Below are 24,261 nucleotides of genomic sequence, written 5' to 3' on the forward strand. Positions count from 1 at the left end.
CCCTGGGCTCAGCATGATCCTTGATTTCTTGTGTTCGAATGAGGGTCTGTGTGTTTCAGCACATATTTGGCAGCTCCCTTGGTGCTGTGCCCATTCTCATGCAAGCAGGGAGAAGACATGAGGAATGGAGGGAATGGCGGCTGCCTACCCAGACCAACCAGCCCCACAGAATCTTGGAAAAGGCATAGTTAGGAACATCCTGTAGTATAGGTAGTGGAACATGGAGACAAGAGAAAAAAAAAGAGCAGTAAGATATCCAGGGGTGGGAACACAGTAGAGAAAGTGAGACCACAACAGGGTGAGTTCCTGCCAACCATGAACTCTTCACTCCACAATCTAGACTTCCACGTCATTAAACATCAGCTCACACACTAGAGGTGCCAACCCTTGCCTTATGGATGGGCAACTGAGCTACAGGATGCCCAGCGTTCTTCATTACCAGGCTCCCTAAGCTTGGGAAGGCACCCCATTTATCTCTATCTTCTGGTCTACTATGTATGGATAAAATCAGATCCAGGTTTCTCCTCTGAAAAAAACATGCCTTCCACTCCTCAGATGCTGCCCGGGGTCATTTCATGTGAACACCCTCTTTTCTTAGGTATTCAATGGTCTCAGATGCAGAAACAGAAAGCATTTTCATGGAGCCCATTCACCTCTCCTCAGGCGTTGCAGCCAAACAGATCATCAGTGAAGGTAAGACATGCAAAAGCTGGTGGGAGCAGAGTGATTTCAAGGGTCAAATGGAAACTCTGGGGGGAAGCGGGCGTTTGGAAGTTGTAAACATGCCTCTCAGGTATTGCCCTCACATTAGGAGGAGCAGATCCGAAGAAGACAATTCTGCCAAACCCTGTTTATCAGCCTTCACAGGACAGAGATGGACATTATTATACACTGGTGTGAACAGTTACCCCAGTCTACAGCCAGGGAGGCAGCTCCAGCCTTTGAGGACCCCCATTAAGTTTTCTGCTTATCCTCAGGGGTCCTGGGGCAGCTCATGCTAGAGACAGACCTTGAGCCCCAGAAATGACAAGCGGCCTCCAGAGAGTTCTGTTCAAAGGGATACCTAGGGTTAGGCTTGCATTTCCATTCATTGTTTAAAGATGGTCTTCAAACTGGAGTATGCCCAGGGGAGGAGTCAGGAAAGGTATGACAGGGAGAGATGTTGATATTGATACAGTAAATTTCAAAGTGGATACTGTACTAGATTACACTCAAGGATACTCAGCCTGATTGGATGGATTTTTTTGCCTAGTCATTTTTGGGCAAATAATTTTTTGAGATTTTTTTTTGTCCCTTTTCCCTTCCTTTTTCCCAGGTGACATCTCTGCACTTCTGTTGGGGTAGGTGGGATAGAGGCAGCACTGCTGACGAAATGAGGCCAGGTTACTGTTTGGGCTTTCTTTGGCATCCTCTGCTGGTGGCCTTGATCCCTTTTCTGCTTCAGTCACAGAACCACACGGTCTGCTCCTTCTCTGCCCTAACCCCAGGCTTTTTCATCCACCTGGCCCTTTGGGTCTCCACTAGGTCTCCTTCCTCAAGGATACTGGAATCTCCTGCACACCTCACAGGAACCAGGAGTTCTATCTGCTGCTGTTGGCTCCTCTGGTCATCTGTGAAGCATCATCTTCTCAAGCCGCCTCTGATGCTTTTTCTTGTTTTCCTTAACCAGCCTATCTGGGGTCCCTATTATCTTGCTCCAAGCCAGTTCACCGCCCAGGAACCCAGTCAGTGTCTTCACCCTGGTCTAGTTCTCTCTGAATTGCTTCCAGCACCACCCTAACTCTAGAAGATCTTTTCCTCCTTCTGTATGGCTGGGAATTTCCCTCAGTGTCAATTCTATTTCTTCCCTGCTCTGGGCTCCACTCTGTGGCCTACTCTCAGACTTGGGTTCTTGCTAAGTAAAAACACAGTTTCAAGAGTCATGAGAAAAACATTTTCTCTTTTTGAAAGCTCACCTTCAAGTCTATCAAATACTTTGGACATTCAAACTCTAGTTTGTAACTAGAAGCTGAGTAATACCTTCTTTATTCTAGGTCTTATCTACTTTGCCCTTCTCTGGGACATTAGTCTTAGTGGCTAAAGGGCTGTGAGGTAGGGGGAAAAAAAAGAATATATTCCTGAGAAAGGAAAACGTATTAGCTCATATTTCCCAACAATACCCTGCTCACTGGTGATCATGGGGTGAAAGTGTGTGTTGAAGAACCTTCCATTTTCATGGACGTCTGCCCATGCCACACATCGAGAGAGCGGAGAAGAGGAGGTGTTACGGTTTACATTGCTTCTGCAGAAACCATAGCAGTAGACATAAATGGGAGGAACAGATGCAGGCAGGGAGCTGGACTCTAACAGGCTGAGGTGTGAACAAGGGGCCTAGGGAAATTTGGAGTTGCCAGTTAAGAAATGAGGTGCTAACCAAAAGGTCGACAGTTGGAATTCACCAGCTGCTCCTTGGAAACCCTATGGGGCAGTTCTTCTCTGTCCCATAGGGTCATTATGAGTCAGAATTGACTCAACAGCAACGGGTTTGGTTTGAGTTTGGATGAGGGAACTGGCACATTTATTTTTAAACTGAAAAAGAAGAAATCAAAACAACAACCTACCTTCCTCAGTTTTACTTTTTATATGTAATAAAGGGAAGACATTATCTAAGTTGGAAGGAGAGGGACTTTTATATTTTGTATTTAAGATTCCAGGAGAGCAAGAGAAAACTGGAAGCCTTCTTCTGTTTAAACTACAGAGTGCTGGGATTGTAGATGTTTTCTTCTTTCAGCTTTTGAAAAGGAGATCAGAGATCACTTAGAGCTCAGAGCTGAGGCTGGGCTGTGGGGGCCATCAGGCAGCTACTGGGTGGTTTAGATGAGAGAGAGAGAGAACAGAGAAACTTTAGGGAAATGTAGTCCTCGGCCTGGGCAGAAACGATTCCCAGGATTCTTAGTCCTTGAGCAGGAAGCCCAGCTTACAGGCACTTTTTCAAGCTCATTCCGTGAACACTGGGCCGAGTCAATTTCCCAAATGCAGAGAACTCTTCACTAGTCTCAGCTCAGATACCAAGACTGTCAGGGACAGAGATGGTACCTGCAACAAGTGTGGCCAGCACAAAGGCCACACCTTTCCTACTTCACTCCATTTTTTGTTTGTTTGCTTCTCCCTTTCTTTCTGTTCAGTATTTTTATCTCCCAAGTGGAAGGAAAAGCTTTACTGTCCGCTATTCTTGCCTGCCTTCTTAGAGAAGGGAAACGTCTTACTTCCCCCAAATACTTGCTAAATCTTGAACAAATATGTTAGGAAGAGAAGAAGAAAGGTGCATTCCTGACATGAGTGAGTTGGAATTTGGGCTCATTTGGAATTTGAGCTTTCCTGACCTGCTGTGCAGGAAGGTCTGAGTCCTGTGTTGAGACTGCCATTGGAGCTCAGGTCAAATTTTTGCCACCTGTCTGAGAGCAGAGAGGCTGAGAATCACAAGTGTTCACAGTCTAGTGGGGGATGCAGACAATAAACAAAATAAATAAGCAAATGTAGAAAGAGATAGGGCATTAGTGACTACTTAGAGTTTTACTTTTCCGCAGAGTGAATTATGTTAAGGAAATATAATTTACTCATTCAAGTAAATATTTCTGAGCATCCACTTTGTACCAGGAACCATGGGAGTTATAGGGATGACTCAGACAGACACCTAATCCTCCAGGACCTCAGTCCAAAGTACCAATCAGCTTGAGAGAAAATATAAGGTGGCAGTGAGGGAACTGTCCCCCTGCACCCACTCTCCACATGCTGTTGGTGACCTGAACTACAGGTGTCCAGGCCAGTGTAGTGGGTTCCCTGGGTCTGCATTTTGTCCCTCCTAGCAGATAAGTTGGCATTTCAGCCTGTGCCCAAAGTCCAGACAGCAAACTGGCCAAGGATGGGCTTTCCCATGTTGCCGGGAAATCCATGGTGTTCCTAACCCTTTGACAAGGATGCTGCCTGTCTCCTTAGAACTCAAGCCGCGAGGGGTCGGAGCAGACTCAGAGTGTCCAGGCCTGCTGGAGTCCGCTGAGCAGCTGCTGGTGGAGGACCTGTACAACCGTGTCAAGGAGAAGATGGACGACACCAGCCTGTACAATACTCCCTGCGTCCTGGACCTGCAGCGGGCCCTGGTCCAGGACCGCCATGAGGCCCCCTGGAATGAGGTGGATGAGGTCTGGCCCAACATCTTCATAGCTGAGAAGTGAGTCTGACTTCTGAGGGTCATGGCCTCTGTCCCACCCCTCTGGTTAGTGCCTCTGAGAGATGAAACTCCCCCAACTTTCACCCAAGGTCCAAGAGCTCCACTCAGCAATTTGAAGCCAGCCAACCACTCACCCAGCCCTGGCCTTGGAGAAAGGCCATCCGTCTACCTGCACACAGAGATCACCAGGCAAAAAGCTGGCACAATGCTTGTCCCCTGCCCTCTTGCCAAAGCCATCCTAGCCATGTCCCTCCAGGTACTTCTCTGAGCCTCCCTTCCTGCCACAGAGTCCTACCAACACAGCCCCAGCTATCACCACCGTCCCCTGACATCTGTAACAACCATATAACAGGACCCTCAGAACCACCGACAGTACTGATCTGCATATACATGTATCAACATGTGAAAATGTTCACAGTAGAGCAAGAGGAAAAACGAGGTACAAAAATATATATACACAGCATGATGTTGATTTAGTAATATATAGGTGCATGTGTGTCTGTGTGGAGCCCTGGTGGCATAGTGGTTAAGTGTTTGGCTGCTAACCAAAAGGTCAGCAGTTCAAATCTACCAGCCGCTCCTTGGAAACCCTATGGGGCAGTTCTACTCTGTCCTTTAGGGGTGCTATGAGTCGGAATCAACTCAAAGACAACGGGCTTGGTTTTGGTTTTTTGGTGTGTCTGTGTGCACTTCTGCATGGACAACAAACTAGAAAGAAATGTGACAAAATGTTAGCAGCACTTTTTTCTGGGAGGTGGGTTTTACAAGTGATTTTTATTTCTTCTTTAGACTTTTTTTGAATTATACAGGTTTCCTATTATAAACATAATCAGGAAAAAAGTTATTTTTTAAAACATTTTAATCAGTTTATCAATGGTTTCCAGAACAAAAACAGAAGCAACTCACTCATATCCTATTCCTCCAGTGCCTTACCTGTGCATAATTGGTACCAGTAAGTTAATCAGTGAAGCCAATTTTTGCTGATCCATTGACTACTTAATGTTCTTCCATATTAATTACCCACTTCCACTTATCCATGAGAGAAGGAAGCACCCAGGGCAGGCAGTAGGGAAAAGAGCTTTGGACACTGGGTCTTATACTCCAACATGGAGTAGGCATTTGCCCAGATCCCATTTCCCAGAGTTCTAAGCGTCCAGAGTCCACCAAGCCCTAAGTGACCCCTAAATGATCTGTAGGCCCAGGAATGTTCACATCCGTGGCCACCAGGGACCTCCCGTTGCTGTCGAGTAGATCCCTACAGGACAGAGTAGAACTGCCCCATAGGTTTTCCAAGGAGCACCTGGTGGATTTGAACTGCCAACCTTTTGGTTAGCAGCAGAACTCTTAATCACTACGCCACCAGGGTTTCCACCAGGGACCTCAGGCCTCTCCAAATACCCACCTAAAGACCTCTGCTCCTTCTGGGACAGCCCTGTCCTCAGGGCCTCTTGAACCTAACCTCCACTTACTCAGCTGCAGCGAAACCAGCTCTGGATGAGGAATCGAAAACACGGGCTCTTGTTCGGTCTTTTTCTTCTTTCACAGTGTTGGGAAGTTATATAACTGCTCTTTGGTTCATTTTTATTATCTTCAAACCGGAATAAAAATCGTTGCCCTATCTACTCCTGAAGCTTATTATCAGAATAAATTGTTTAAAAAGTGCATGTGAAAGCCCTTTGAAAAATACAGCATGCATATTGGCATAAAGTACCCAACATCTTACTACTACTTCTGTCTGCCACTTTTGTGTCTGGACGAATGTCCATTCCCAAGGTGTGGGGTTTTTAAACTAGGCACTCTCTGGACCTTTCAAAGGTTTCCTTACATACCAGTCTGGTTCTCCTCTTCATCCTGCCCCCCTCTGCCCTGCTCCCCATGTCTTCTCTCTCTTGCCACTGCCAGGTGATTGGCTACTTCTTACCATATTTGCAGTGGACTGCAGACATATCAGAGTACATAATGGCACAAATCGTAAAGCGCTGGACTACTGATTGGAAGGTTGGCAGCTCATCCCCACCCAGAGCTGCTTGCAAGACAGGCCTGATGATGTGCTTTTTAAAGGTCACAGCCTTGAAAACCCTTTCGAGCAGTTCTACTCTGCACACATGGGGTTTCCATGAGTTAGAAATTGACTCAACAGCAACTAACAATCACCACCAGACAAACCCAGCAGCAGAGGAGCCACTGGCCCAGCTATGGCCCTCCCGGCCTGACTCAAGCAGGCTCTCAGTCGTATGGGTAGTACAGGAGGGCTCCTTTCTAGCTCTGACTCTATCAAAGGTGTCCCTGCCTCTTTTCCCCCAGGAGCGTGGCTGTGAACAAGGCGAGGCTGAAGAGGCTGGGGATTACCCACATCCTGAACGCTGCTCATGGCACTGGTGTTTACACTGGTCCAGAATTCTACACTGGCCTGGAGATACAGTACCTGGGTGTGGAAGTGGATGACTTCCCCGAGGTGGACATCTCTCAGCATTTCCGGAAGGCTGCTGAGTTCCTCGACGAAGCCCTGCTGACCTACAGAGGTGAGGGGGTCTGCCTGCTGCAGACTGCTAGAATTTCACAGAGGGAAGGCAACAGTGAGGGATGTTTAGAAAAAAAAAAAACTCCTGATAAATGCCATGTGTGGAAGTTATCTGTCTTAAGAAGGTTGTTTTCTCCTCCTGAGAAAAGAGAAATGAAAAGATGATCATTCACCCAATAAATATTTATTCAGGGTCCAACATGCACCAAAGGTGTTTAGGTGGCACAAATGGTTTGCACTTGACTACTAACCTAAAGGTTGATGATTTGAACCCACTCAGTGGTACCACGAAAGAAAGGCATGGCAACCTGCTTCTGTAAAGCTCACAGCCAAGAAGACCCTATGGAGCAATTCTATTCTGTAACACATGGGGTCACCATGAGTCGGAATCAACTTGATGACAATGGATTTGGTTTGGAACATGTGCCAGGTGTTGTTCTAGGCACTGGGGTTACTGTGGTGGAAGAGACTGACAAAGCCTCTGGCCTTTGAATCTTATATTGTAGTGAATAGAGAGGAAATTTTTAAAAAGAAAAGGAAAAAAGTGAGAAGAATGTCAGAGAATGATAAGTACAAGACAGAGACTGTAACTAGGACGAAGTGTTAGAGTGACTGGTTTGCTTCTTGTGGGGAGTGGTTGAGAAGGCCTCTCTGAGGAAGTGACATTAAACTGAGTGACAAGAATGAGCTAGCTGTGGGAAACCTAGAAGAAGGGGATTCCTGGTCAAGGAAACCGCTGGTGTGCAAAGATCCTAAGGTGGAATGATCTTGGTGTGTTTGAGGAATCCAAGGCTGGTGTGGATTAGCGTAGTGCACGAGGGCTCGAATGGCAGGGGTCTGATGGTATAGAAAGGTGAAGGTCAAGTTAAGGAAGTCGACAGGTGCCTTGGGAAGACACTGGGGGATTGATCGGATTGCCTGTGATGGAGAATGTTACCCCGGTAGGGGGGTGCCAGCGGAAGTGAGGAGGGCTGGCTGAGGCTGTCGCTGTAGTGCAGGGAAGAGATGAAGGGAGGCAAGGCTACAGTTTATAAGGCAGAAGTCTAGGTGAGGAGAGGCGTCAGCCGTGCAACAGGAGCAAGACAGCCAAAGGTTACAAGTTCAGGATCTGGTGATGAGACACCTGGGTTCATGGGCCAGCTTTGCTCTTCTCCATACCTTGTGCCCTTGGGCAATTTCCTTTATCCCTGGGCACCTCAGTTTCCTTATGCGTAGAACAAAGATTAAAAATGTCTACTCTTAAAAGGGCTGTGAGGATTAAAATAAAACCTGCATATAAAGAGCTTACTTATCACAGTACCTGGTGACCTGGTGCAAAATAAATACTTAAAAACTTACAGTATGATTCTAATGAATAAGAATGTTAATGATTCCTGGGGCGGGTATTGCTTGTCATTACCAATGGCCAGGAAGGGTAACTTCTATCTGAAAAAAAGTATATTTAAAACTGTTTTCTCCCCTTTCCGATGCTTTAGAAAAAAAAACCTTTTTAAAAATGCATTGCTTTTCAGCAAGTCAAAGAGACACACGCACACTCATGTTCACTGTAGCATTATTCACCATGCCAAAGATGGAGACAGCCCACGTGCTCTTCAGCAGATGAACGGACAAGTAAAATGTGGCACATACATACAATGGAGTACTATTCAGCCATAAAGAGAAATGACATTCTGATGCATGCTAGAACATGGGGAACCTTGAAAACGTGATGCTCTGTGAAATAAGCCAGGCACAAAATGTCAAATATGGTATGATTCCACTTTTATGAAATATCTAGAACAAGGAAATCCATCATGACAAAAGATGATTAGTAGTTACCAAGGGCTGGAGGGAGGGAAAAATGGGGAGTGAAAATAAATGAAGGCAAGAAAGATAAATAAAAACAAGGGTTGGGGATGAAAGGACGATAACATGAACCATCCAATTACAGGGTTAATGAGAGAGAATCAATTGAGATAATTAAAGTGGTAATAATCTGAACAGGGTATAGCAATCTAAAAAGGTTTAAATATATATTTGTAAGAAAAAAATCAAAATATCGCAGTAGTTAATATCACCACCGGTCTGATCAGAAAAGTCTCTAACACTGGGTTGCCACGCAGCTCATGGCGGCAGATACAAGTTTTCTAAAATTCTATTTTTTTTGCCTGAAATCTCAGGTTTTATCATTAGCAACAACTGTCGATTGTTTTCCTTGATATGACAAGCTCACTTCATTTACTTTCAAGAAAACTTCTGCCAAATACCCAAGTCTGAATAACTATAATTTGCCTGTCAATCATTCTTTCAAGTAAAAATGGGAAAAGTAGCTAGTTTAGCTTGCAACTAAAACAAGTGCACAAGAATTTTCCCTTCCGACAACTACCCTATGTTGGGAAGCAGCTTTACCCACTGTTGCTTTTGTATTGTCAGTGCAAATGTCAACGCAATGAAAAAGGCAAATGATGTTTCCGTATTAGGAAAATAGCTCTGACCTCACAGGCTCCCTGAAAAGTTGTTGAGATCCACAGGAGTCCATGGACCATATTTTGAGAATCACTGTCCTAATTTTATATTGTCTGTGATGCCAAAGCAAAGCCGCAATGCTAGCAGTAAATCCCAGGCTTTCCCTACTGCTTCACCAACCACTCTCTGGCAAAACCCAGATAGTGGATTAACGTGATCAGTCGCTAACCCAAAAGTTGGAGGTTCAAGTCCATGCAGAGGCGCCTCGGAAGAAAGCCCTGCCAATCTATTTCTGAAAAATCAGTTATGGAAAACCCTATGGAACACAGTTCTACTCTGACCCACATGGGGTCACCATGAGTTGGAGTTGACTAGATGGCAATTGGCTTGGATTTACAACTACTTACCTGCTTGCAAATGATTTGTAGATCAATCGTATCATACGGTTTGGCTGAGCCATTTTGAACCTTCCAGTTTCTGTAGAAATGATAAAATTGATCCAAACAAAGGCTTTGGTTGGCATATCTTGTCAAGGACCACAGGTCGTGTCATCTGCCTTGATTTCTTCCTGGCGGTACTCTGGATCCAGGAGGCGTTGTCTTGATAACAGAGGGAAGGCTCCATGAAGCCCTGAGAACCTGACTCCATTACCGTCAGTACTCATGCTACGTTCCTGTTGCAATACTTCAGCCTTTTCATTAGAAATAATCAATGTTTAAGTGACAAGTAGTTGGAACTGTAACTTGAGTTTTTGTTTTTTTTTTTTTTGGCAAAACCATGAAGAGAAAGAATGGACCAACATGGTCTGAGGGGTTAATGGGATAAATAATTACTTAGCAGCTGGATAGGAGTTTAGAGAGTCCTTAGGCTTTTGAACTGAGATCCATATAAGGTCCCAAGAATGGGCAAACCCAGTCAGATTCCTCTCGTTTTGTCACATTTCCTTTGGAAGACACTTTGACTTTTCTCAAAACCTTCTCTTATCTTCCCCGTGATGCCCACCCACCTGAAGGGAAAAAGAAGGAAAGAAAGAAAGAAAAAAAGCATCTCTTTGACCAATGTGGCAATGTGGAATGGAGTGTGTCACATGCCCTGTGGAAGAGGGAATTTGTTCTGCGGCTTTTCCTCGGGGGCTGGCACCAACGGGCGGACTTCCCCTGGGGAGTCGGAGGCGGGCGCAGTGGACAATGCGTGTAGACACCGTCCCAGCGCGCTGTCCTCCCGCAGCGCTGGTGGGCAGAGACAGACCACCGAGGGTGAAACGCGTTAACACCTTCCAGGAGCACCGGCGAGAGCAAGAAAGCAGGAGAAGGCTGCCTGGAGGGTGGAGGAAGGGAGGACGCGCCCGGCCAGGTGGGGCGGAGTTGCTGTGCGATTGGAGCAGGGACGTTTCCTGTCCGGGTTTCACCAAGGCGCCCAGGATGCGGGCGTCGGGCTGGGTCCCATCTGCCAGGAGTGGGCGCACCGTTGCCTGCAGTGCTGGCGAGTGTGTTAGCTCCGCCAGGGGCCTGAGGCCCTTGGAAATTAACCTTTTCTTGGGACCAGATGGAGTCCAGGTCACCTTCAGGGCCTGTGCAGGGTCCAAGCGATGGATTTCCTCTCCTCTTGCTACCCATCCTCTCCGTTCAGCCTCACCCTCCCATTTCTCCACACCCCTGCAAGGGAGGCGAGGGAGGCTAAAGGACGGTGTTACTATGGCTGCTTTTGTGGGTAGTTCCTACACTTGGCTGAGAAGCTCTCACTACACCTTGAATTGACCCCTGAGGCTGTTTCTGTTGTTTCCTCTTGTCTGTAATGCTTTGGAAGGAGCCCCAGTGGAGCAACCGTTAAGTGTTCAGCTGCTAACCAAAATGTTGGCAGTTAGAACCCACCCAGTGGCTCTGTGGAAGAAAGACCTGGCAACCTGCTTTCCTAAAGATTACAGCCAAGAAAACCTAGAGGGGCAGTACTCCTCTGTCTCCTGAGGTCGCTATGAGTTGGAATCCACTCACTGCACTTGGCAACATGATACTTTGGAGTCAGTTCCTAGCAGCTAGGAAGAAGAAATTCAAACACCTGGTATTAGACATTTTACTTAATAATCACCCCACAAAGTGGAAGTTATTATTTACTTTTTATTGATTGGGAAATTGAGGCCCATGGAAGGTTAAGTGACTTTGCCCAAGTGTAATAATGGATATTCTCTTGGTTGCTAGTAAGTCCAAACCATCCCAAGCTACTCAACAAGCAGCAAAGGTATTAATTAAAAAGGCACTGGAGGCGGCTAACAGATACATGAGGAAATGCTCACGATCATTAGCCATTAGAGAAATGCAAATCAAAACCACAATGAGATACCATCTCACCTCAACTAGGCTAGCATTGACTCAAAAAACACAAAATAGTAAATGTTGGAGAGGTTATGGAGAGACTGGAACCCTTATACACTGCTGGTGGGAATATAAAATGGTACAACCACTTTGGAAATCAATTTAGTGCTTCCTTAAAAAGCTAGAAATAGAAGTATCATATGATCCAGCAATCCCACTCCTTGGAATACATTCTAGAGAAATAAGAGCCCTCACATGAATAGATATATGCACACCCATGTGCATTGCAGCACTGTTCACAATAGCAAAAAGATGGAAAGCAAACCTAGGTACCCACCAACAGACAAATGAGTAAACAAATTATGATATATTCACACAATGGAATACTACGCAACAATAAAGAACAGCGATGAATCCGAGAAATATCTCGCAACATGGATGAATCTGGAAGGCATTGTACTGAGTGAAATTAGTCAGTCGCAAAAGGACAAATATTGTAAGAGACCACTATTATAAGAACTCAAGAAAAGATTTAAACACAGAGAAAAATATTCTTTGATGGTTACGAGGGTGGAAAGGGAGTGAGAGGGTTATTCACTAACTAGATAGTAAACTAGATAATAGACAAGAATTATCTTAGGCGAAGGGAATGACAACACACAATACAGGGGAAGTCAGCACAGCTGGATTAAACCAAAAGCTAAGAAGTCTCCTGAACACAACCAAACACTTCAACGGACAGAGTCGCAGGGGCAGGGACCTGGGGACCATGGTTTTGGGGGACATCTAGGTCAATTGGTATAACAAAGCTTATTAAGAAAAAGTTCTTCATCCCACTTTGGTGAATGGCATCTGCGGTCTTAAAAGCTTACAAACGGCCATCTAAGAGACTTCAATTGGTCCCAACTCACCTGGAGCAAAGGAGAATGAAGAATGCCGAAGACACAAAGAAAACACTAGCCCAAGAGACAAAAGAGCTGCATAAACCAGAGACTCCATCAGCCTGAGACCAGAAGAACTACATGGTGCCTGGCTACCATCAATGACTGACCGCCCTGACAGGGAACACAACAGACAGTCCCTGATGGAGCGGGGAAAAAGTGTGGTGCAGAACTCAAATTCACGTAAAAAGACCAGACTTAATGGTCTGACTGAGACTAGAAGAATCTCAGAAGACATGGCCTCCGGATTCTCTGTTAACCCAGAACTAAAACCATTCCTGAAGCCAACTCTTCAGACAAAGGTTAGACTGGACTATAAAAAAAATAGAATGATACTCTTGAGGAGTGTGCTTCTTGGATCAAGTAGATGTGCGGGACTGAATGGGAAGCTCCTGGCTGGAGGCAGGATCAGAAGGCAGAAAGGGATAGGAGCTAGTTGAATGGTACGGGAAACCTGGGATGAAAAGGGGGAGTGTGCCGTAACATTACAGGGATTGCAACTAGGGTCTCATAGCAGTGTGTGTATAAATTTTTGTATGAGAAACTAACTTGAGCTGTAAACTTTCACCTAAAACACCATAAAAAAATAATATATATAAATATATAAATAAAAAGACACAGGAAGGAATCCAAGGACAGGGATGTACCTGGCCCCAGGATGGTTCTGGAAAGGGACTGGACATCCCTCTTGGTTGCAATCTTCTCTTTCTCTCTCTACCTAGAATAGAATGGCCCTCCACAGGCCTGGCCATTTAACGTTATTTTCCTACCTTACTCCCAGTTCCAAATTCCCTGAAGAGAGAATTTCCTGAGCAGACTCTGGTCATATGTCTACCCTTATGTCTATAGATGGTGGCAATGGGGGTGGTTTCTGGAAAAGTACATCTTTCTGCGTTTTCCTGGAGCGGGAGAAGGGGGTACATTATGAGAAAAGGGGAGGTAGAGTTATGAACTGGGAGGACACAGCACAAGTGCCTGCCCCGTAAGGGCATACTGAGAGTGGTAGAGAGAATTTGAAATCAGTCTTACAGAAGTCCCATGTTCTCTTCACTACTTGTACTCCTCAAAATTTAAAACAGAGGAACTACACCTAGGTGGAACGGCCCATCAGTTCTGCTGCTAATCAAAACAGTGACTCTGCAAATTAGAAAAAGACCCCTCTCCTCAAACCATTTTACTGCCAGAAATGTTTCTTCCTAAGACAAATAAGTCTACTTTGACTTCAGTGTGAAGGATGCCCCTGGAGCTGTGCAAAGCACAGTCTATACAACCATCAGTGAAGGCCCCATGCCTGGCAGAGAAAGAAAATCCTGTCACTGCTTTGGCTGAAGTGGCTGGGGGCCCAGAATCCACCCACCCAGCCTCTCCCTTGTCCCTCAGGCTTCCCCTGAGGCCCCCTGGAGAAATTCCAGGGTACAAGAAATACAAAGTGGAAAAACATGGCACCCCTGACCTGGTCCCAGTCAGACTGGGTCTAAAGCAGTATTTGGTGCCCTTGTGAGGAAGACTGGCTGATCCTGTCATGACGTGACCTGACCTGATGATCCTTCCTCCAAAGTAAGAGAGTGAAACATTGGAACTACTAGTTGCAGATTATGGCCTGGTCAGGTAGTTAAGGGGGAGTCTTTGGTAAGGTCCAGCTGAGCCCTAAGCTAGAGGTGGAAGACAATTTTTGTTAGCTGCTGTTGACTTGGCCCAAGTCACTCAACAGGATCAGACCATTGTGATTCATAGGGTTTTCATGGGCTGATTTTCAGAAGTAGATCGCCAGGCCTTTCTTCCTAGTCCATCTTAGTCTGGAAGGTCCACTAAAATCTATTCAGCATCATAGCAACGTACAAGCCTTCACGGACAGACAAGTAATGGCTGCGCTTGAGTTGCATTGGCCAGAAATTATACCCAGATCTCCCACATGGAAGGTGAAAATTCTACCACTGAACCACTGCTGTCCCCAAGAGAAGAATAGAGAAAGTCAACCTGTTGACACTCTTTTAGTGGCTTTGATTCTGCTTGCTTACCTCCCTTCCGTGGCTGCTGGCTTTTCTTGGCAATAAGGCCTTTCAGTGCCCTCCAGTCTTGCCTGTCTCTGAGGTCCTTTGGGACAAAGACAAGCCCTTAACTAGTACAAAGATAGAATAATGAAAGGGTCATTCCCCTCTTCCCCCACATCATTAGGTAGGACTCTTAACCGATTTAACAAACATCCCCCAAAATTGTTCACAAGTAGATTAATGACATCCTGGAGGAAGGTCTCTATTGGTTGCTTTCTGCCTTTTAAATGGTCACTCAAATGAAGCCACAGAAGACATAAAGGATGCAAAGCAGGTGGGGAGGCAGGAGACAGCTATCTATTGATGACAAAGTCAAGACTTGCAAATATTTCTGTAGGCTACAACTAGAGAAAAATTTAATAGGGACTTGTAGCATTTTCCTTATGTTTAAAAATCCTACAAGATAAGATCCACCAGGCTTAATAGCAGTTTTTGAAAAGTGTTACAGATTTTAGTTGATCCGAAAGATAATTTGAGCTCATTGTGTGACACATCCACCCACAGTGCACACTTGGCATCAGTGAAGTCCCAGTGTCCAAAGCAGGGGTGGTGAGGGGCGGTGCAACTCCATGTGGCTCAGCCCTAACCTAAAATGCCTTGCTCCATCCTGGAACAAATTTCTAAGAAAAAAAACTGATAAAGTGAGACCTGCAGGAGAGTGGCTAGAATAGTAAGGGAACATGAAACTCTGTCCAAGAAATGATTTCGAAGAATCAGAATAATCTGGGGGAAAAAAAAAAACAAAAAGAATCTCCTGGTAAAAATATGATAGTGATCTTCTCAAGGATTTTTTTTCGTAAAAGGTCTGGTTCATATAGATATATTCTTATTGTTCCCAGAATGCCAGAGTAAGAGCCCTTGTTTGTATGTTACAGGAAGTCATATTTTGTCCTAACATAAGAAAGAATTTTCCAGAAATTAGAGTGATCCAAATATCGAGTGGGGTGTATGTGTGTGTATGTGTCTGTGTGTCTGTGTGTGATAGTGAGTTCCCTGTCACTGGAAGCATCGTAGCAGAGGCTGGATGACTTAGCATCAAGGATGTTGTAAAGTTAATTCCTGGACAGCACAGGAGTTTAAACTGTGACTTCTGTGGTGCTCTCCAACATCAAGATTCTGCCTTTCTTGATCCATTTATCTTAGCATCTTTCTTTTTCTTCTCTTTGCCTCCTTACCCCATTCTATATTTACCTCCCTCTCATGCTCAGTTTGGTGGGTAGAGAGTAGAGAGGTGCACTCAAGTGTTTCAAAAGTGGTGACCAAAAAAAACCAATCCCAACCCATTACCGTCGAGTTGATTCCGACTCATAGCAACCCTATAGGACAGAGTAGAGCAGTTGCATAGGGTTTCCAAGAAGCACCTGGTGGATTCTAACTGCTAACCTTTTGGTTAGCAGCTGTAGCTCTTAACCACTGTGCCACCAGGGTTTCCAAAAAGGGTATCTGTCTCCCCAGCAGGGACTCAAACCCTGGTCTCCCACGTGACAGGAGGGGATACTCACCATTTGTTTTTCCCACCCAACCCCTGCTTATGTGCCGACAACGGTTATGTGTCCAATAAACACCATATGAATGTAATATGAAGCCCTGGTGCACAGTGGTTAAGAGCTCAGCTGCTAACCAAGAGGTCAGCAGTTCAAATCTACCAGCAGCTCCTTGGAAACCCTATGGGGCGGTTCTACACTATCCTATAGGGTCTCTATGAGTCCAAATCAACTCAACGGCAACGGGTATCTGTAATATGGGGACAATGATGTTCATTTCTCATGTGACATGAGCCTGAACGAACACCAGAGGCAAGGTAAACACAAGAAGTCCAGAACATCAAAACGCCACTTTAACTTCAGGGAAGCCACTGTAGTTATGTTGTTACCCCTTCAGCCATTCAAGTGTAATTATTGTTGTTGTTAGCTCCACCTCATGGCAACTTAGGTATAATACAGCGAAACCTTGCCCCATCTTGTGCCATCGTAATTCACATCTGAGTCCATTGTTGTGGCTCTCGTGTTAGTATATCTCATGAAGGGTTTCCCTCCATTTGGTGACTCTCTCCTTTACCAAGCACAATGTTCTTTTCCAGCAATTAATCTTTCCTGATTATGTACCCAAGGTAAACCAGTGGAAGTCCCCCAATCGTCTCCTCTAAGCAGCACCCTGGCTGCATTTCTTCTAAGACCGATTTGCTTGTTCTTAGAGAGGAGTATCAGATGGCTCTGGTACCGCATATCCTGCCACACTCAGCAGTAGCTAAATTTTTGTATTTCCTTTTCAGGGAAAGCCCTGGTCAGTAGTGAAATGGGCATCAGCCGGTCAGCAGTGCTTGTGGTGGCCTACCTGATGATCTTCCACAACATGGCCATCCTGGAGGCCTTGATGACCGTGCGCAAGAAGCGGGCCATCTACCCCAACGACGGCTTCCTGAAGCAGCTCCGCGAGCTCAACGAGAAGCTGATGGAGGAGAGAGAAGAGGACGATGGCGGGGAGGAGGGCACAGACCAGGGGAGCACGCTAGGGGCCAGAGTGCATGGCCTCACCGTGGAGGAGGAGGATGACATCACCAGCCACCTAAGTGGATCCTCCTTGGGGAAGGCCAGCCAGGCCTCCAAGCCCCTCACCCTTATAGACGAGGATGAGGAGGAGAGGCTGTATGAGGAGTGGAAGAAGGGGCAAGGCCTCCCCACAGGCAAGGTCCCCCAGGGTGGAGATGGCCGGTGCTCAGCCTCCTCTGGCCAGGGCGGGGAGGAATTGGAGGATGAGGACGTGGAGAGCATCATCCGGGAATGGCAGAGCCGAAATGAGCGGTACCAGACAGAAGAGCACCAGAGACGGGGCAGGGAGGAGGAAGAGGAGGTGGAGAGTGAGGCTGGCTGCTTCGTGGGGAGAAGACGGAGGCACACCCTGAGTGAGAGCAGCACCTCAGAGAGCGTCAGCAGCCATGACATACGGGTCCTGAAGCAGCAGCTGCAGATGAGCAGCCTGAACCGAGCTGGGAGGCGCCGCTCGGACTCAGTGTCCACAGAGAGCACCTGGGACATGTGGAACCAGAGGCTGCTGGAGATTGAGAAGGAGGCCGCCCGGAAGTATCACTCCAGGAGCAGGAGAGAGGAGGCAGACACAGGCTCAGAGGCAGGGAGCAGGGTGCCAGAGGATGATGAGGAGAGTGTGGCTTCAGAGGCCAGCTCCTTCTACAACTTCTGCAGCAGGAACAAGGACAAGCTCACTGCCCTAGAGAGGTGGAAGATCAAGAGAATCCAATTTGGATTTCACAAAAAAGACTCGGAGGCAGGAGATGGCAGCAGTGAGCAAGGGGCAGAGGAGGCAGAGGGGGAGAAAAGGAACCCCTCCGATGTCAACCTGACGGCCTACCAGGCCTGGAAGCTGAAACACCAGAAGAAGCTGGGCAGTGAGAACAAGGAGGAGGTGGTGGAGCTCAGCAAGGGAGAGGACTCAGCCTCAGCCAAGAAGAGGCAGCGGAGGCTGGAGCTGCTGGAGAGGAGCCGGCAGACGCTGGAGGAGAGCCAGTCCATGGGAAGCTGGGAGGCAGCCAGCTCGGCAGCCAGCATGAGCATCCCCCTGTCAGCATTCTGGTCTGCAACCCCCTCAGTCAGTGCTGATGGGGACACAGGGTCAGTACTCAGCACCCAGAGCCACCGCTCCCACCTGTCTCAGGCCGCAAGCAACACAAGGGGATGCTCTGTCTCCAACCCCACCACACCCCTGCCCACCCTGCCAGTGGGGCCTGGAGACACAATTTCCATTGCCAGTATCCAGAACTGGATCGCCAACGTGGTCAGCGAGACCCTTGCCCAGAAGCAGAATGAAATGTTGCTGTTGTCCCGCTCACCGTCCATTGCAAGCCTGAAGGTGGCACCGCTGGCTGGCTGCCTGGGGGATGACCAAGCGTCCATGCTCAGTGGACAGAGCGGCTCCTCCCTGGGTGGCTGCCTGTGGCCTCAGAGCCAGACAAGACCTAGCTGTGACACGCAGTCTGTGCTGTCCTCCAACACCACACTGAGTTCGAGGGCCGAGGACACAGGGAGTAAGGTGAAGGGGACAAGCAAGCCTATCTATAGCCTCTTTGCCGATGATGTGGACCTAAAGGAGCTTGGTCGGAAGGAGAAGGAGAGGCAAATGGAGTTGAGGGAGAAGATGTCTGAGTACAAAATGGAGAAGCTGGCCTCAGACAACAAACGCAGCTCCCTTTTCAAGAAGAAGGTCAAGGAAGAGGATGATGACGTTAGTGACAGGGATGAGGACACTGACAGTGCCATAGGGAGCTTCCGATACTCTTCCCACACTAATTCCCAAAAACCGGAAACAGACACCTCCTCTTCCCTGGCTGTCTCTGATTGTTATGGAAATGACAACAGAGCTGACAAAGAGATGGATAGAAGCATTAATAAGTGGCTAGGTGGCCTCAGGACAGAGGAAAAATCTCCTTCCCAAAGTGATTGGTCTGGAAGCTCCAGAGGGAAGTACACCAGATCCTCCACACTCCGGGAGACTGCGTCTAAATCCTCCAGTTACAAATTCTCCAAGTCGCAGTCAGAGGAACGGGATACCTCCTCCTACCAGGAGGCAAATGGCAACTCGGTCAGAAGCACTTCCCGGTTCTCCTCTTCCTCCACCAGAGAGGGCAGAGAGATGCACAAGTCCTCCAGGTCCATGTTCAGTGAGACCTCAAGCTCCCGAGAAGAAAGCCCAGAGCCCTACTTCTTCCGTAGGACCCCCGAGCCCCCTGAAGGGGCAGAGTCCCCTGAACAGCGACGTCGGGATTGGGCCAGGCCCAAGGACTGGGAAGATGTGGAAGAATCATCCAAATCAGACTTTTCTGAATTTGGAGCCAAGAGGAAGTTCACACAGAGCTTCGCGAGGTCTGAAGAGGAGGGAGAAAGAGAAAGGATGGAAAACAGGGAGGAAGGGAGGTTTGCCTCGGGGCGGCGGTCCCAGTATCACAGAAGCACTGACAGGGAGGAAGAGGGGGAAATGGACGATGAAGCCATCATTGCCGCCTGGAGACGTCGACAAGAAGAAACCTGGACTAAGTTGCAGAGAAGGAGGGAGGATTAAGCTGGGCAAAGCAGACCTAGGGGAGACCGAGAAAACAGAAGGACCCATACTGCCTGGCACAGGTCTCAGGCACACATTGCTACCACCTGTCAAGGTCATCAGTATGAGGTTTGAATTCCGGACCATCTAGCCCCGTTTACCTGTTGCCCAATAGCCTCTAAGATTTGGTGCTTCACTTTTGTATGTGGTAGTGTCCCTCATAGACTAGAGAGGTAAGTTGAAAACGCAATGTAGTTTGTTGGGAAACTCTAGCTTACATCCAGGAAGGCCACGAACGTGGCACATGGTTCTGTTTGAGGAAGTGTTATAGTTTTGTGATGAGACCCAGTAAATCTCCTGTGGCAAGCTTAACCTATCCTGACAATGTTCTTGTTGTTTCCTTTTATTGTTTTGGATCTCCATTAAATGGTATATTGTCAAATATTTCTTTTTCATTCTGATCACTTTTAACTCTTTGGGAATTAGGGGGAATCACTTTAGATGAGTTATTATGAGCCAACCTCCTCTTGTTCAACAAAAGCTATGCCTTCAGACACCACCACCATCATCTCATTATCAAAAATAATAATCAGGTATTTTGGCTATGATACAATGCAGTGGGAGATTATAACAGTAAAACCCTTGAGAGTAACAGAGGGGACTAGAGAAAGACAGAACATGGTTTATTGTGGTGGGAGTGGCAAGATATAAGATAGAGAGAGGATTCCTCTGGAAAAGCAGAAAAACAAAAGAAGACCATAGTGGAGAGAAGAAGCCCAATACAAGGAGATAGAGACATATATTTATAAAATCTAGTGGTCATCCTTGCTTTCTATTTCCTTGGAGGATCTTTGGATAATGCAGTTACTCGTCCACTTGATCCTTCCCAGCACTCTGGAGAAGCAAGGTGGTTGAGGCCTCTTTACCCGTTGTTCTGAAGGAGTTTCTGCCCTCCCAAAACACAGGCTGGGTTGCTGAAGCAAGAAGACATAGTTTGAGTACCTTACAACAATCATTGATGGACTTGTCGCCACAGTTGCTTTTAAGCAGAAATACCTTGTGGGCTTCAAAAACACACATGTGCCATGCAGGGGTCAGAGATGTCTTGATCAAACAAAAAACCCAATTCAGGATACACAGCAGCTGATGAGATGACTAACGGGAGGCAAGACAAGTAAGGAGAAACCCACCAATGGGGACTAATAGGAATGATAATTCAACATATGATCGATTTTTCTAAGAAGTGAGTTGTGAAATGTGGAGATTACAAAATCTTTGTGAGTGAATTAGTTTTGCATCACACATCTCGACGCGCACAAAGATAAAAACATCAAGGCAAAAGGGAGTTGACTTGAGCTCAAACCCAGAACTGCACATAGTTGCTATCAAAGCAACTGAGTTAATTTGCTCACCTTCCCTCTATCACTTCAACCCACACTTCAGTTGCTCATGATACTCACCTCCCTCCTGCTAACTGAGAGGGAGAAAGGCTTTGAAAAAAAAAAATGCTACTCAGTCTTTGTCCCATTTTCCTCTTCCTTTGCCCACGTTTACTTTAGCTGGCCCCACTCCCTAGTTTCTATGGTCATTCCCACCATACAAAATGGCATTGTCCTAATATATCTCAAGGCAGGAAGACTGGTTGTGGCCCATTTTACTTTCTGGGAGAGCTCAAGGCTTCCTCTCTCATTTCACTCTTATGGGGAAGCTTCTGACATCAGCAAAGACGGTCAACTAGGCACCCACTCTAGAAGCTCAGTTTTCTGGGGGAAGGAATGAGACCATCCTTGGGACAACAAAAGCTCTCTTCCCCTTTTCCTCATCTTCTTACCTTGAATTATCTTGCCATTTGAGGGAAAATACCTAGAGAGTCAAGATCAGGATGAACAGGTTAAATTAACTGATGGGTCAGATAAGCAGCTGCCCTGGATAAGGAGCCAGTTAACTCAGGTCTGTATACATGGTGGGGCACTGATGGTGCAGTGGTTAAGAGCTCGGCTGCTAACCAAAAGGTCAACAGTTCAAATCCACCAGCCATTCTTGGGAACCCTATGGGGCAGTTCTGCTGTGTCCTATAGGGTCACTATGAGTTGGATGGCAAAGGGTTTGGTTTCAGGTTTTGGTATACATGTCTTAAAAAAAAAAAAAAAAAACTAAAAATACAGTCTCATTCACATCTAGGTAGACAGGAAATTTAAAACAAACAAAAAACAACTAGCCAGTTCCAAACTCATGCCCAACTGAATGAATGTTGAACAAACATTTAAAGAATATTGGCTTGAAGAGTCACTTCAGTCTCCCTCCAACCCTGTGAATCTAGGGGGAAGGGACTAAGGAGACCACCTGGACTGCTTTTAGTTGAGCTCTTAGGTTAGTGGGGCAGTGGCCCTTGTGGTCCACATATAGACCACCTCGGCTTTCTAGAGGAGGAAATCAGAAAAGGGTCAAAGGCCAAGCCCTAGGGAAATGCCTCTGCTTGCTGGATCTCCAAGGAGAGTTCCCTTGGAATTCTGTACTCAGGGGAGACGTCTGCCTGAGAATTCAGGATTCCAAATCCAACTTATTCCTGGAGTACAGCTGGGAAACCACACCATGAGAAATCTATGTAATGAGTGACGAGCTTTAGGGACTATGTGGAATTTGAAGTGTTAGGACCCCAAGTGTGACTTCTGAATTACACCTAACCTAGGATGATAGGGGATACCCTGGTGGCGTAGCGGTTAAGAGCTACAGCTGCTAACTAAAAGGTCAGCAGTTCAAATCTGCCAGGCACTCCTTGGAAACCCTATGGGGCAGTTGTACTCTGTCCTGTAGGGTCACCATAGGGTTGCTATGAGTCAGAATCAACTCAACAGCAATTTTTTTTTAGGATGATAGGGCTCTACGGCTTGCAATCCACATGAGGGCGATCCAGACTTCCAGTCTCTGAATGACATTAAAAGGTGTATGCCAGTAAAGGACCCAGCAGGAAACAGATGGCACACCTGAGGTGGTAACTGATGCAAGTTTAAAGCAGAGACTATTTACAGAGGCGTGGGCAGGGTGAAGAGGGACAAGAAGTTATAGTAAAGCACCCAGGTACTAGCAATAAAGAGAAGTTGATACCACCCTCAAACTGAAGAGGCAAGAGGAAGAAGCTGTTTCTAGGACTCAGCAAGAGTCGTAACTGTGGAAAAGGGCCACCTGACAGGAGCTGGGTCATCAGATGGAGGAACACAGCCACTGCGAAACCATGGCCTGGCAGAGGAGTGGGGGCAATAAAAACCTGGACTTCTGTCTCCTCTCAGTCTTTGATCTCATGCTAAACCAAATAAAACCCAAACCCATTGCTGTCAAGTCAATTCCGACTCATAGCAACTCTATAGGACAGGGTAGAAGTGCCCCATAGAGTTTCCAAGGAGCGCCTGGTGGATTTGAACTGCCAACCTTTTGGTTAACAGCCATAGCTCTTAACCACTATACCACCAGGGTTTCTGATCTCATAGTAGTAGCTTCCAATAGCCTAAACCAACTAGAAACCAGAGGGTAAGAGAGCCCGTTAGGCTGAGGAAGAGCAGAAAGTGGGTCTGGAGGGCAATTCCCAGCACGAAGGTTAATGTGTGTAAATGGAAAGGCCATACCCGTAGAGCCTTACCAATGAAGCTATCTTAAATGACTTAGAACACTATACACTGAACACAAGATTGACCCACTCTTGAGAATTAATTAACAACCAGGATAGAGTTTCAGCTGTATAAAACCAACTGATGGAGTCAGGGATTTAAAAAAAGAAAAAGTGTAGACGGATCTGACTGCATGGCCTTCATCCACTCCTGAATTACAAAGCTTTCACTGGAAGAGATCCCCCAGAATAAAGAGAGACTCCTAGTGGCTTTGTGGTTAAGTACTACAGCTGCTAACCAAAGGGTCGGCAGTTTGAATCCACCAGGCGCTCCTTGGAAACTCTATGGGGCAGTTCTACTCTGTCCTATAGGGTCACTATGAGTCGGAACCGACTCGACGGCAGTGGGCTTTGGTTTTTTTTTTTTTTTTTTTTTTTTAGTGTATGTAGTTGCTATCAGTTGGAACCAACTCGACAGCAACGTACCCACAGGACTGGAAATCCTATACATAATTCTGAGGGGAGAAGAGGGAAAAGAGAGAGAGGAAGAAACACACTTTTTCTTCACCCAAAGAGGAAGCCCCAGAGGGAAAATGAAAACATGGCTACTATGAAGAAACAAGGTGTGTCAAGGAGCTCCCAGCAGGAAACACATGACACATCTAAATTGTTGTTGTTGTGTGCCATGGAGTCAGATTTTCGACTCATAGCAATGCCATGTGACAGAGTAGAACTGCCCTTAGGGTTTTCTAAGACTGGTTGGGTAGGCTTTAACCACCTTTCGGTTAGCAGCCTAGGTCTTAAACATAGCTCCACCAGGGCTCCTTATATCTACGTGAGCGTCCTTCAAAGGGGCTTAATAAGGGGCTATTTACAAAGGTGTGGGCAGGGTAGAGGGAAACCACAAGACACAGTACATATCCCAGACCTGAAGGGACCAGGGGAGGGAGCTTAGAATCCTAGAGGTAGAGAGAGCTGTGTGAAGGAAGGCTGTTTTACAAGAGCAGAGACCTTGTTCTAGGGACAAGCCATTTTAATGTAACCCCCCAGGGAAGGAGCCAGAAGACTTCAGCCCCAGAGGACAAGGTTCTTGGTGCTTGTGGTCCACTTGGTCAGCCTCACAGGCCACAGGGGAGG

General features: G+C 46.7%; 1 protein-coding gene across 1 annotated transcript in view; it reads left to right on the top strand.

Moving 5' to 3' along the window:
- Positions 1-19,544, top strand: part of STYXL2 (serine/threonine/tyrosine interacting like 2) — a 41,955-nt gene extending 22,411 nt beyond the window's left edge. Inside the window, exons 2-5 of the mRNA XM_049881122.1 lie at positions 599-693; positions 3,976-4,207; positions 6,512-6,729; positions 16,747-19,544. Coding sequence (XP_049737079.1) covers positions 599-693; positions 3,976-4,207; positions 6,512-6,729; positions 16,747-19,544 — 3,343 coding nt within the window. The remainder of the gene's footprint in view (positions 1-598; positions 694-3,975; positions 4,208-6,511; positions 6,730-16,746) is intronic.
- Positions 19,545-24,261: the final 4,717 nt, after the last annotated feature.

The sequence above is a fragment of the Elephas maximus genome, chromosome 3 (assembly GCF_024166365.1).
Source record: "Elephas maximus indicus isolate mEleMax1 chromosome 3, mEleMax1 primary haplotype, whole genome shotgun sequence".
NCBI lineage: Eukaryota > Metazoa > Chordata > Mammalia > Proboscidea > Elephantidae > Elephas > Elephas maximus.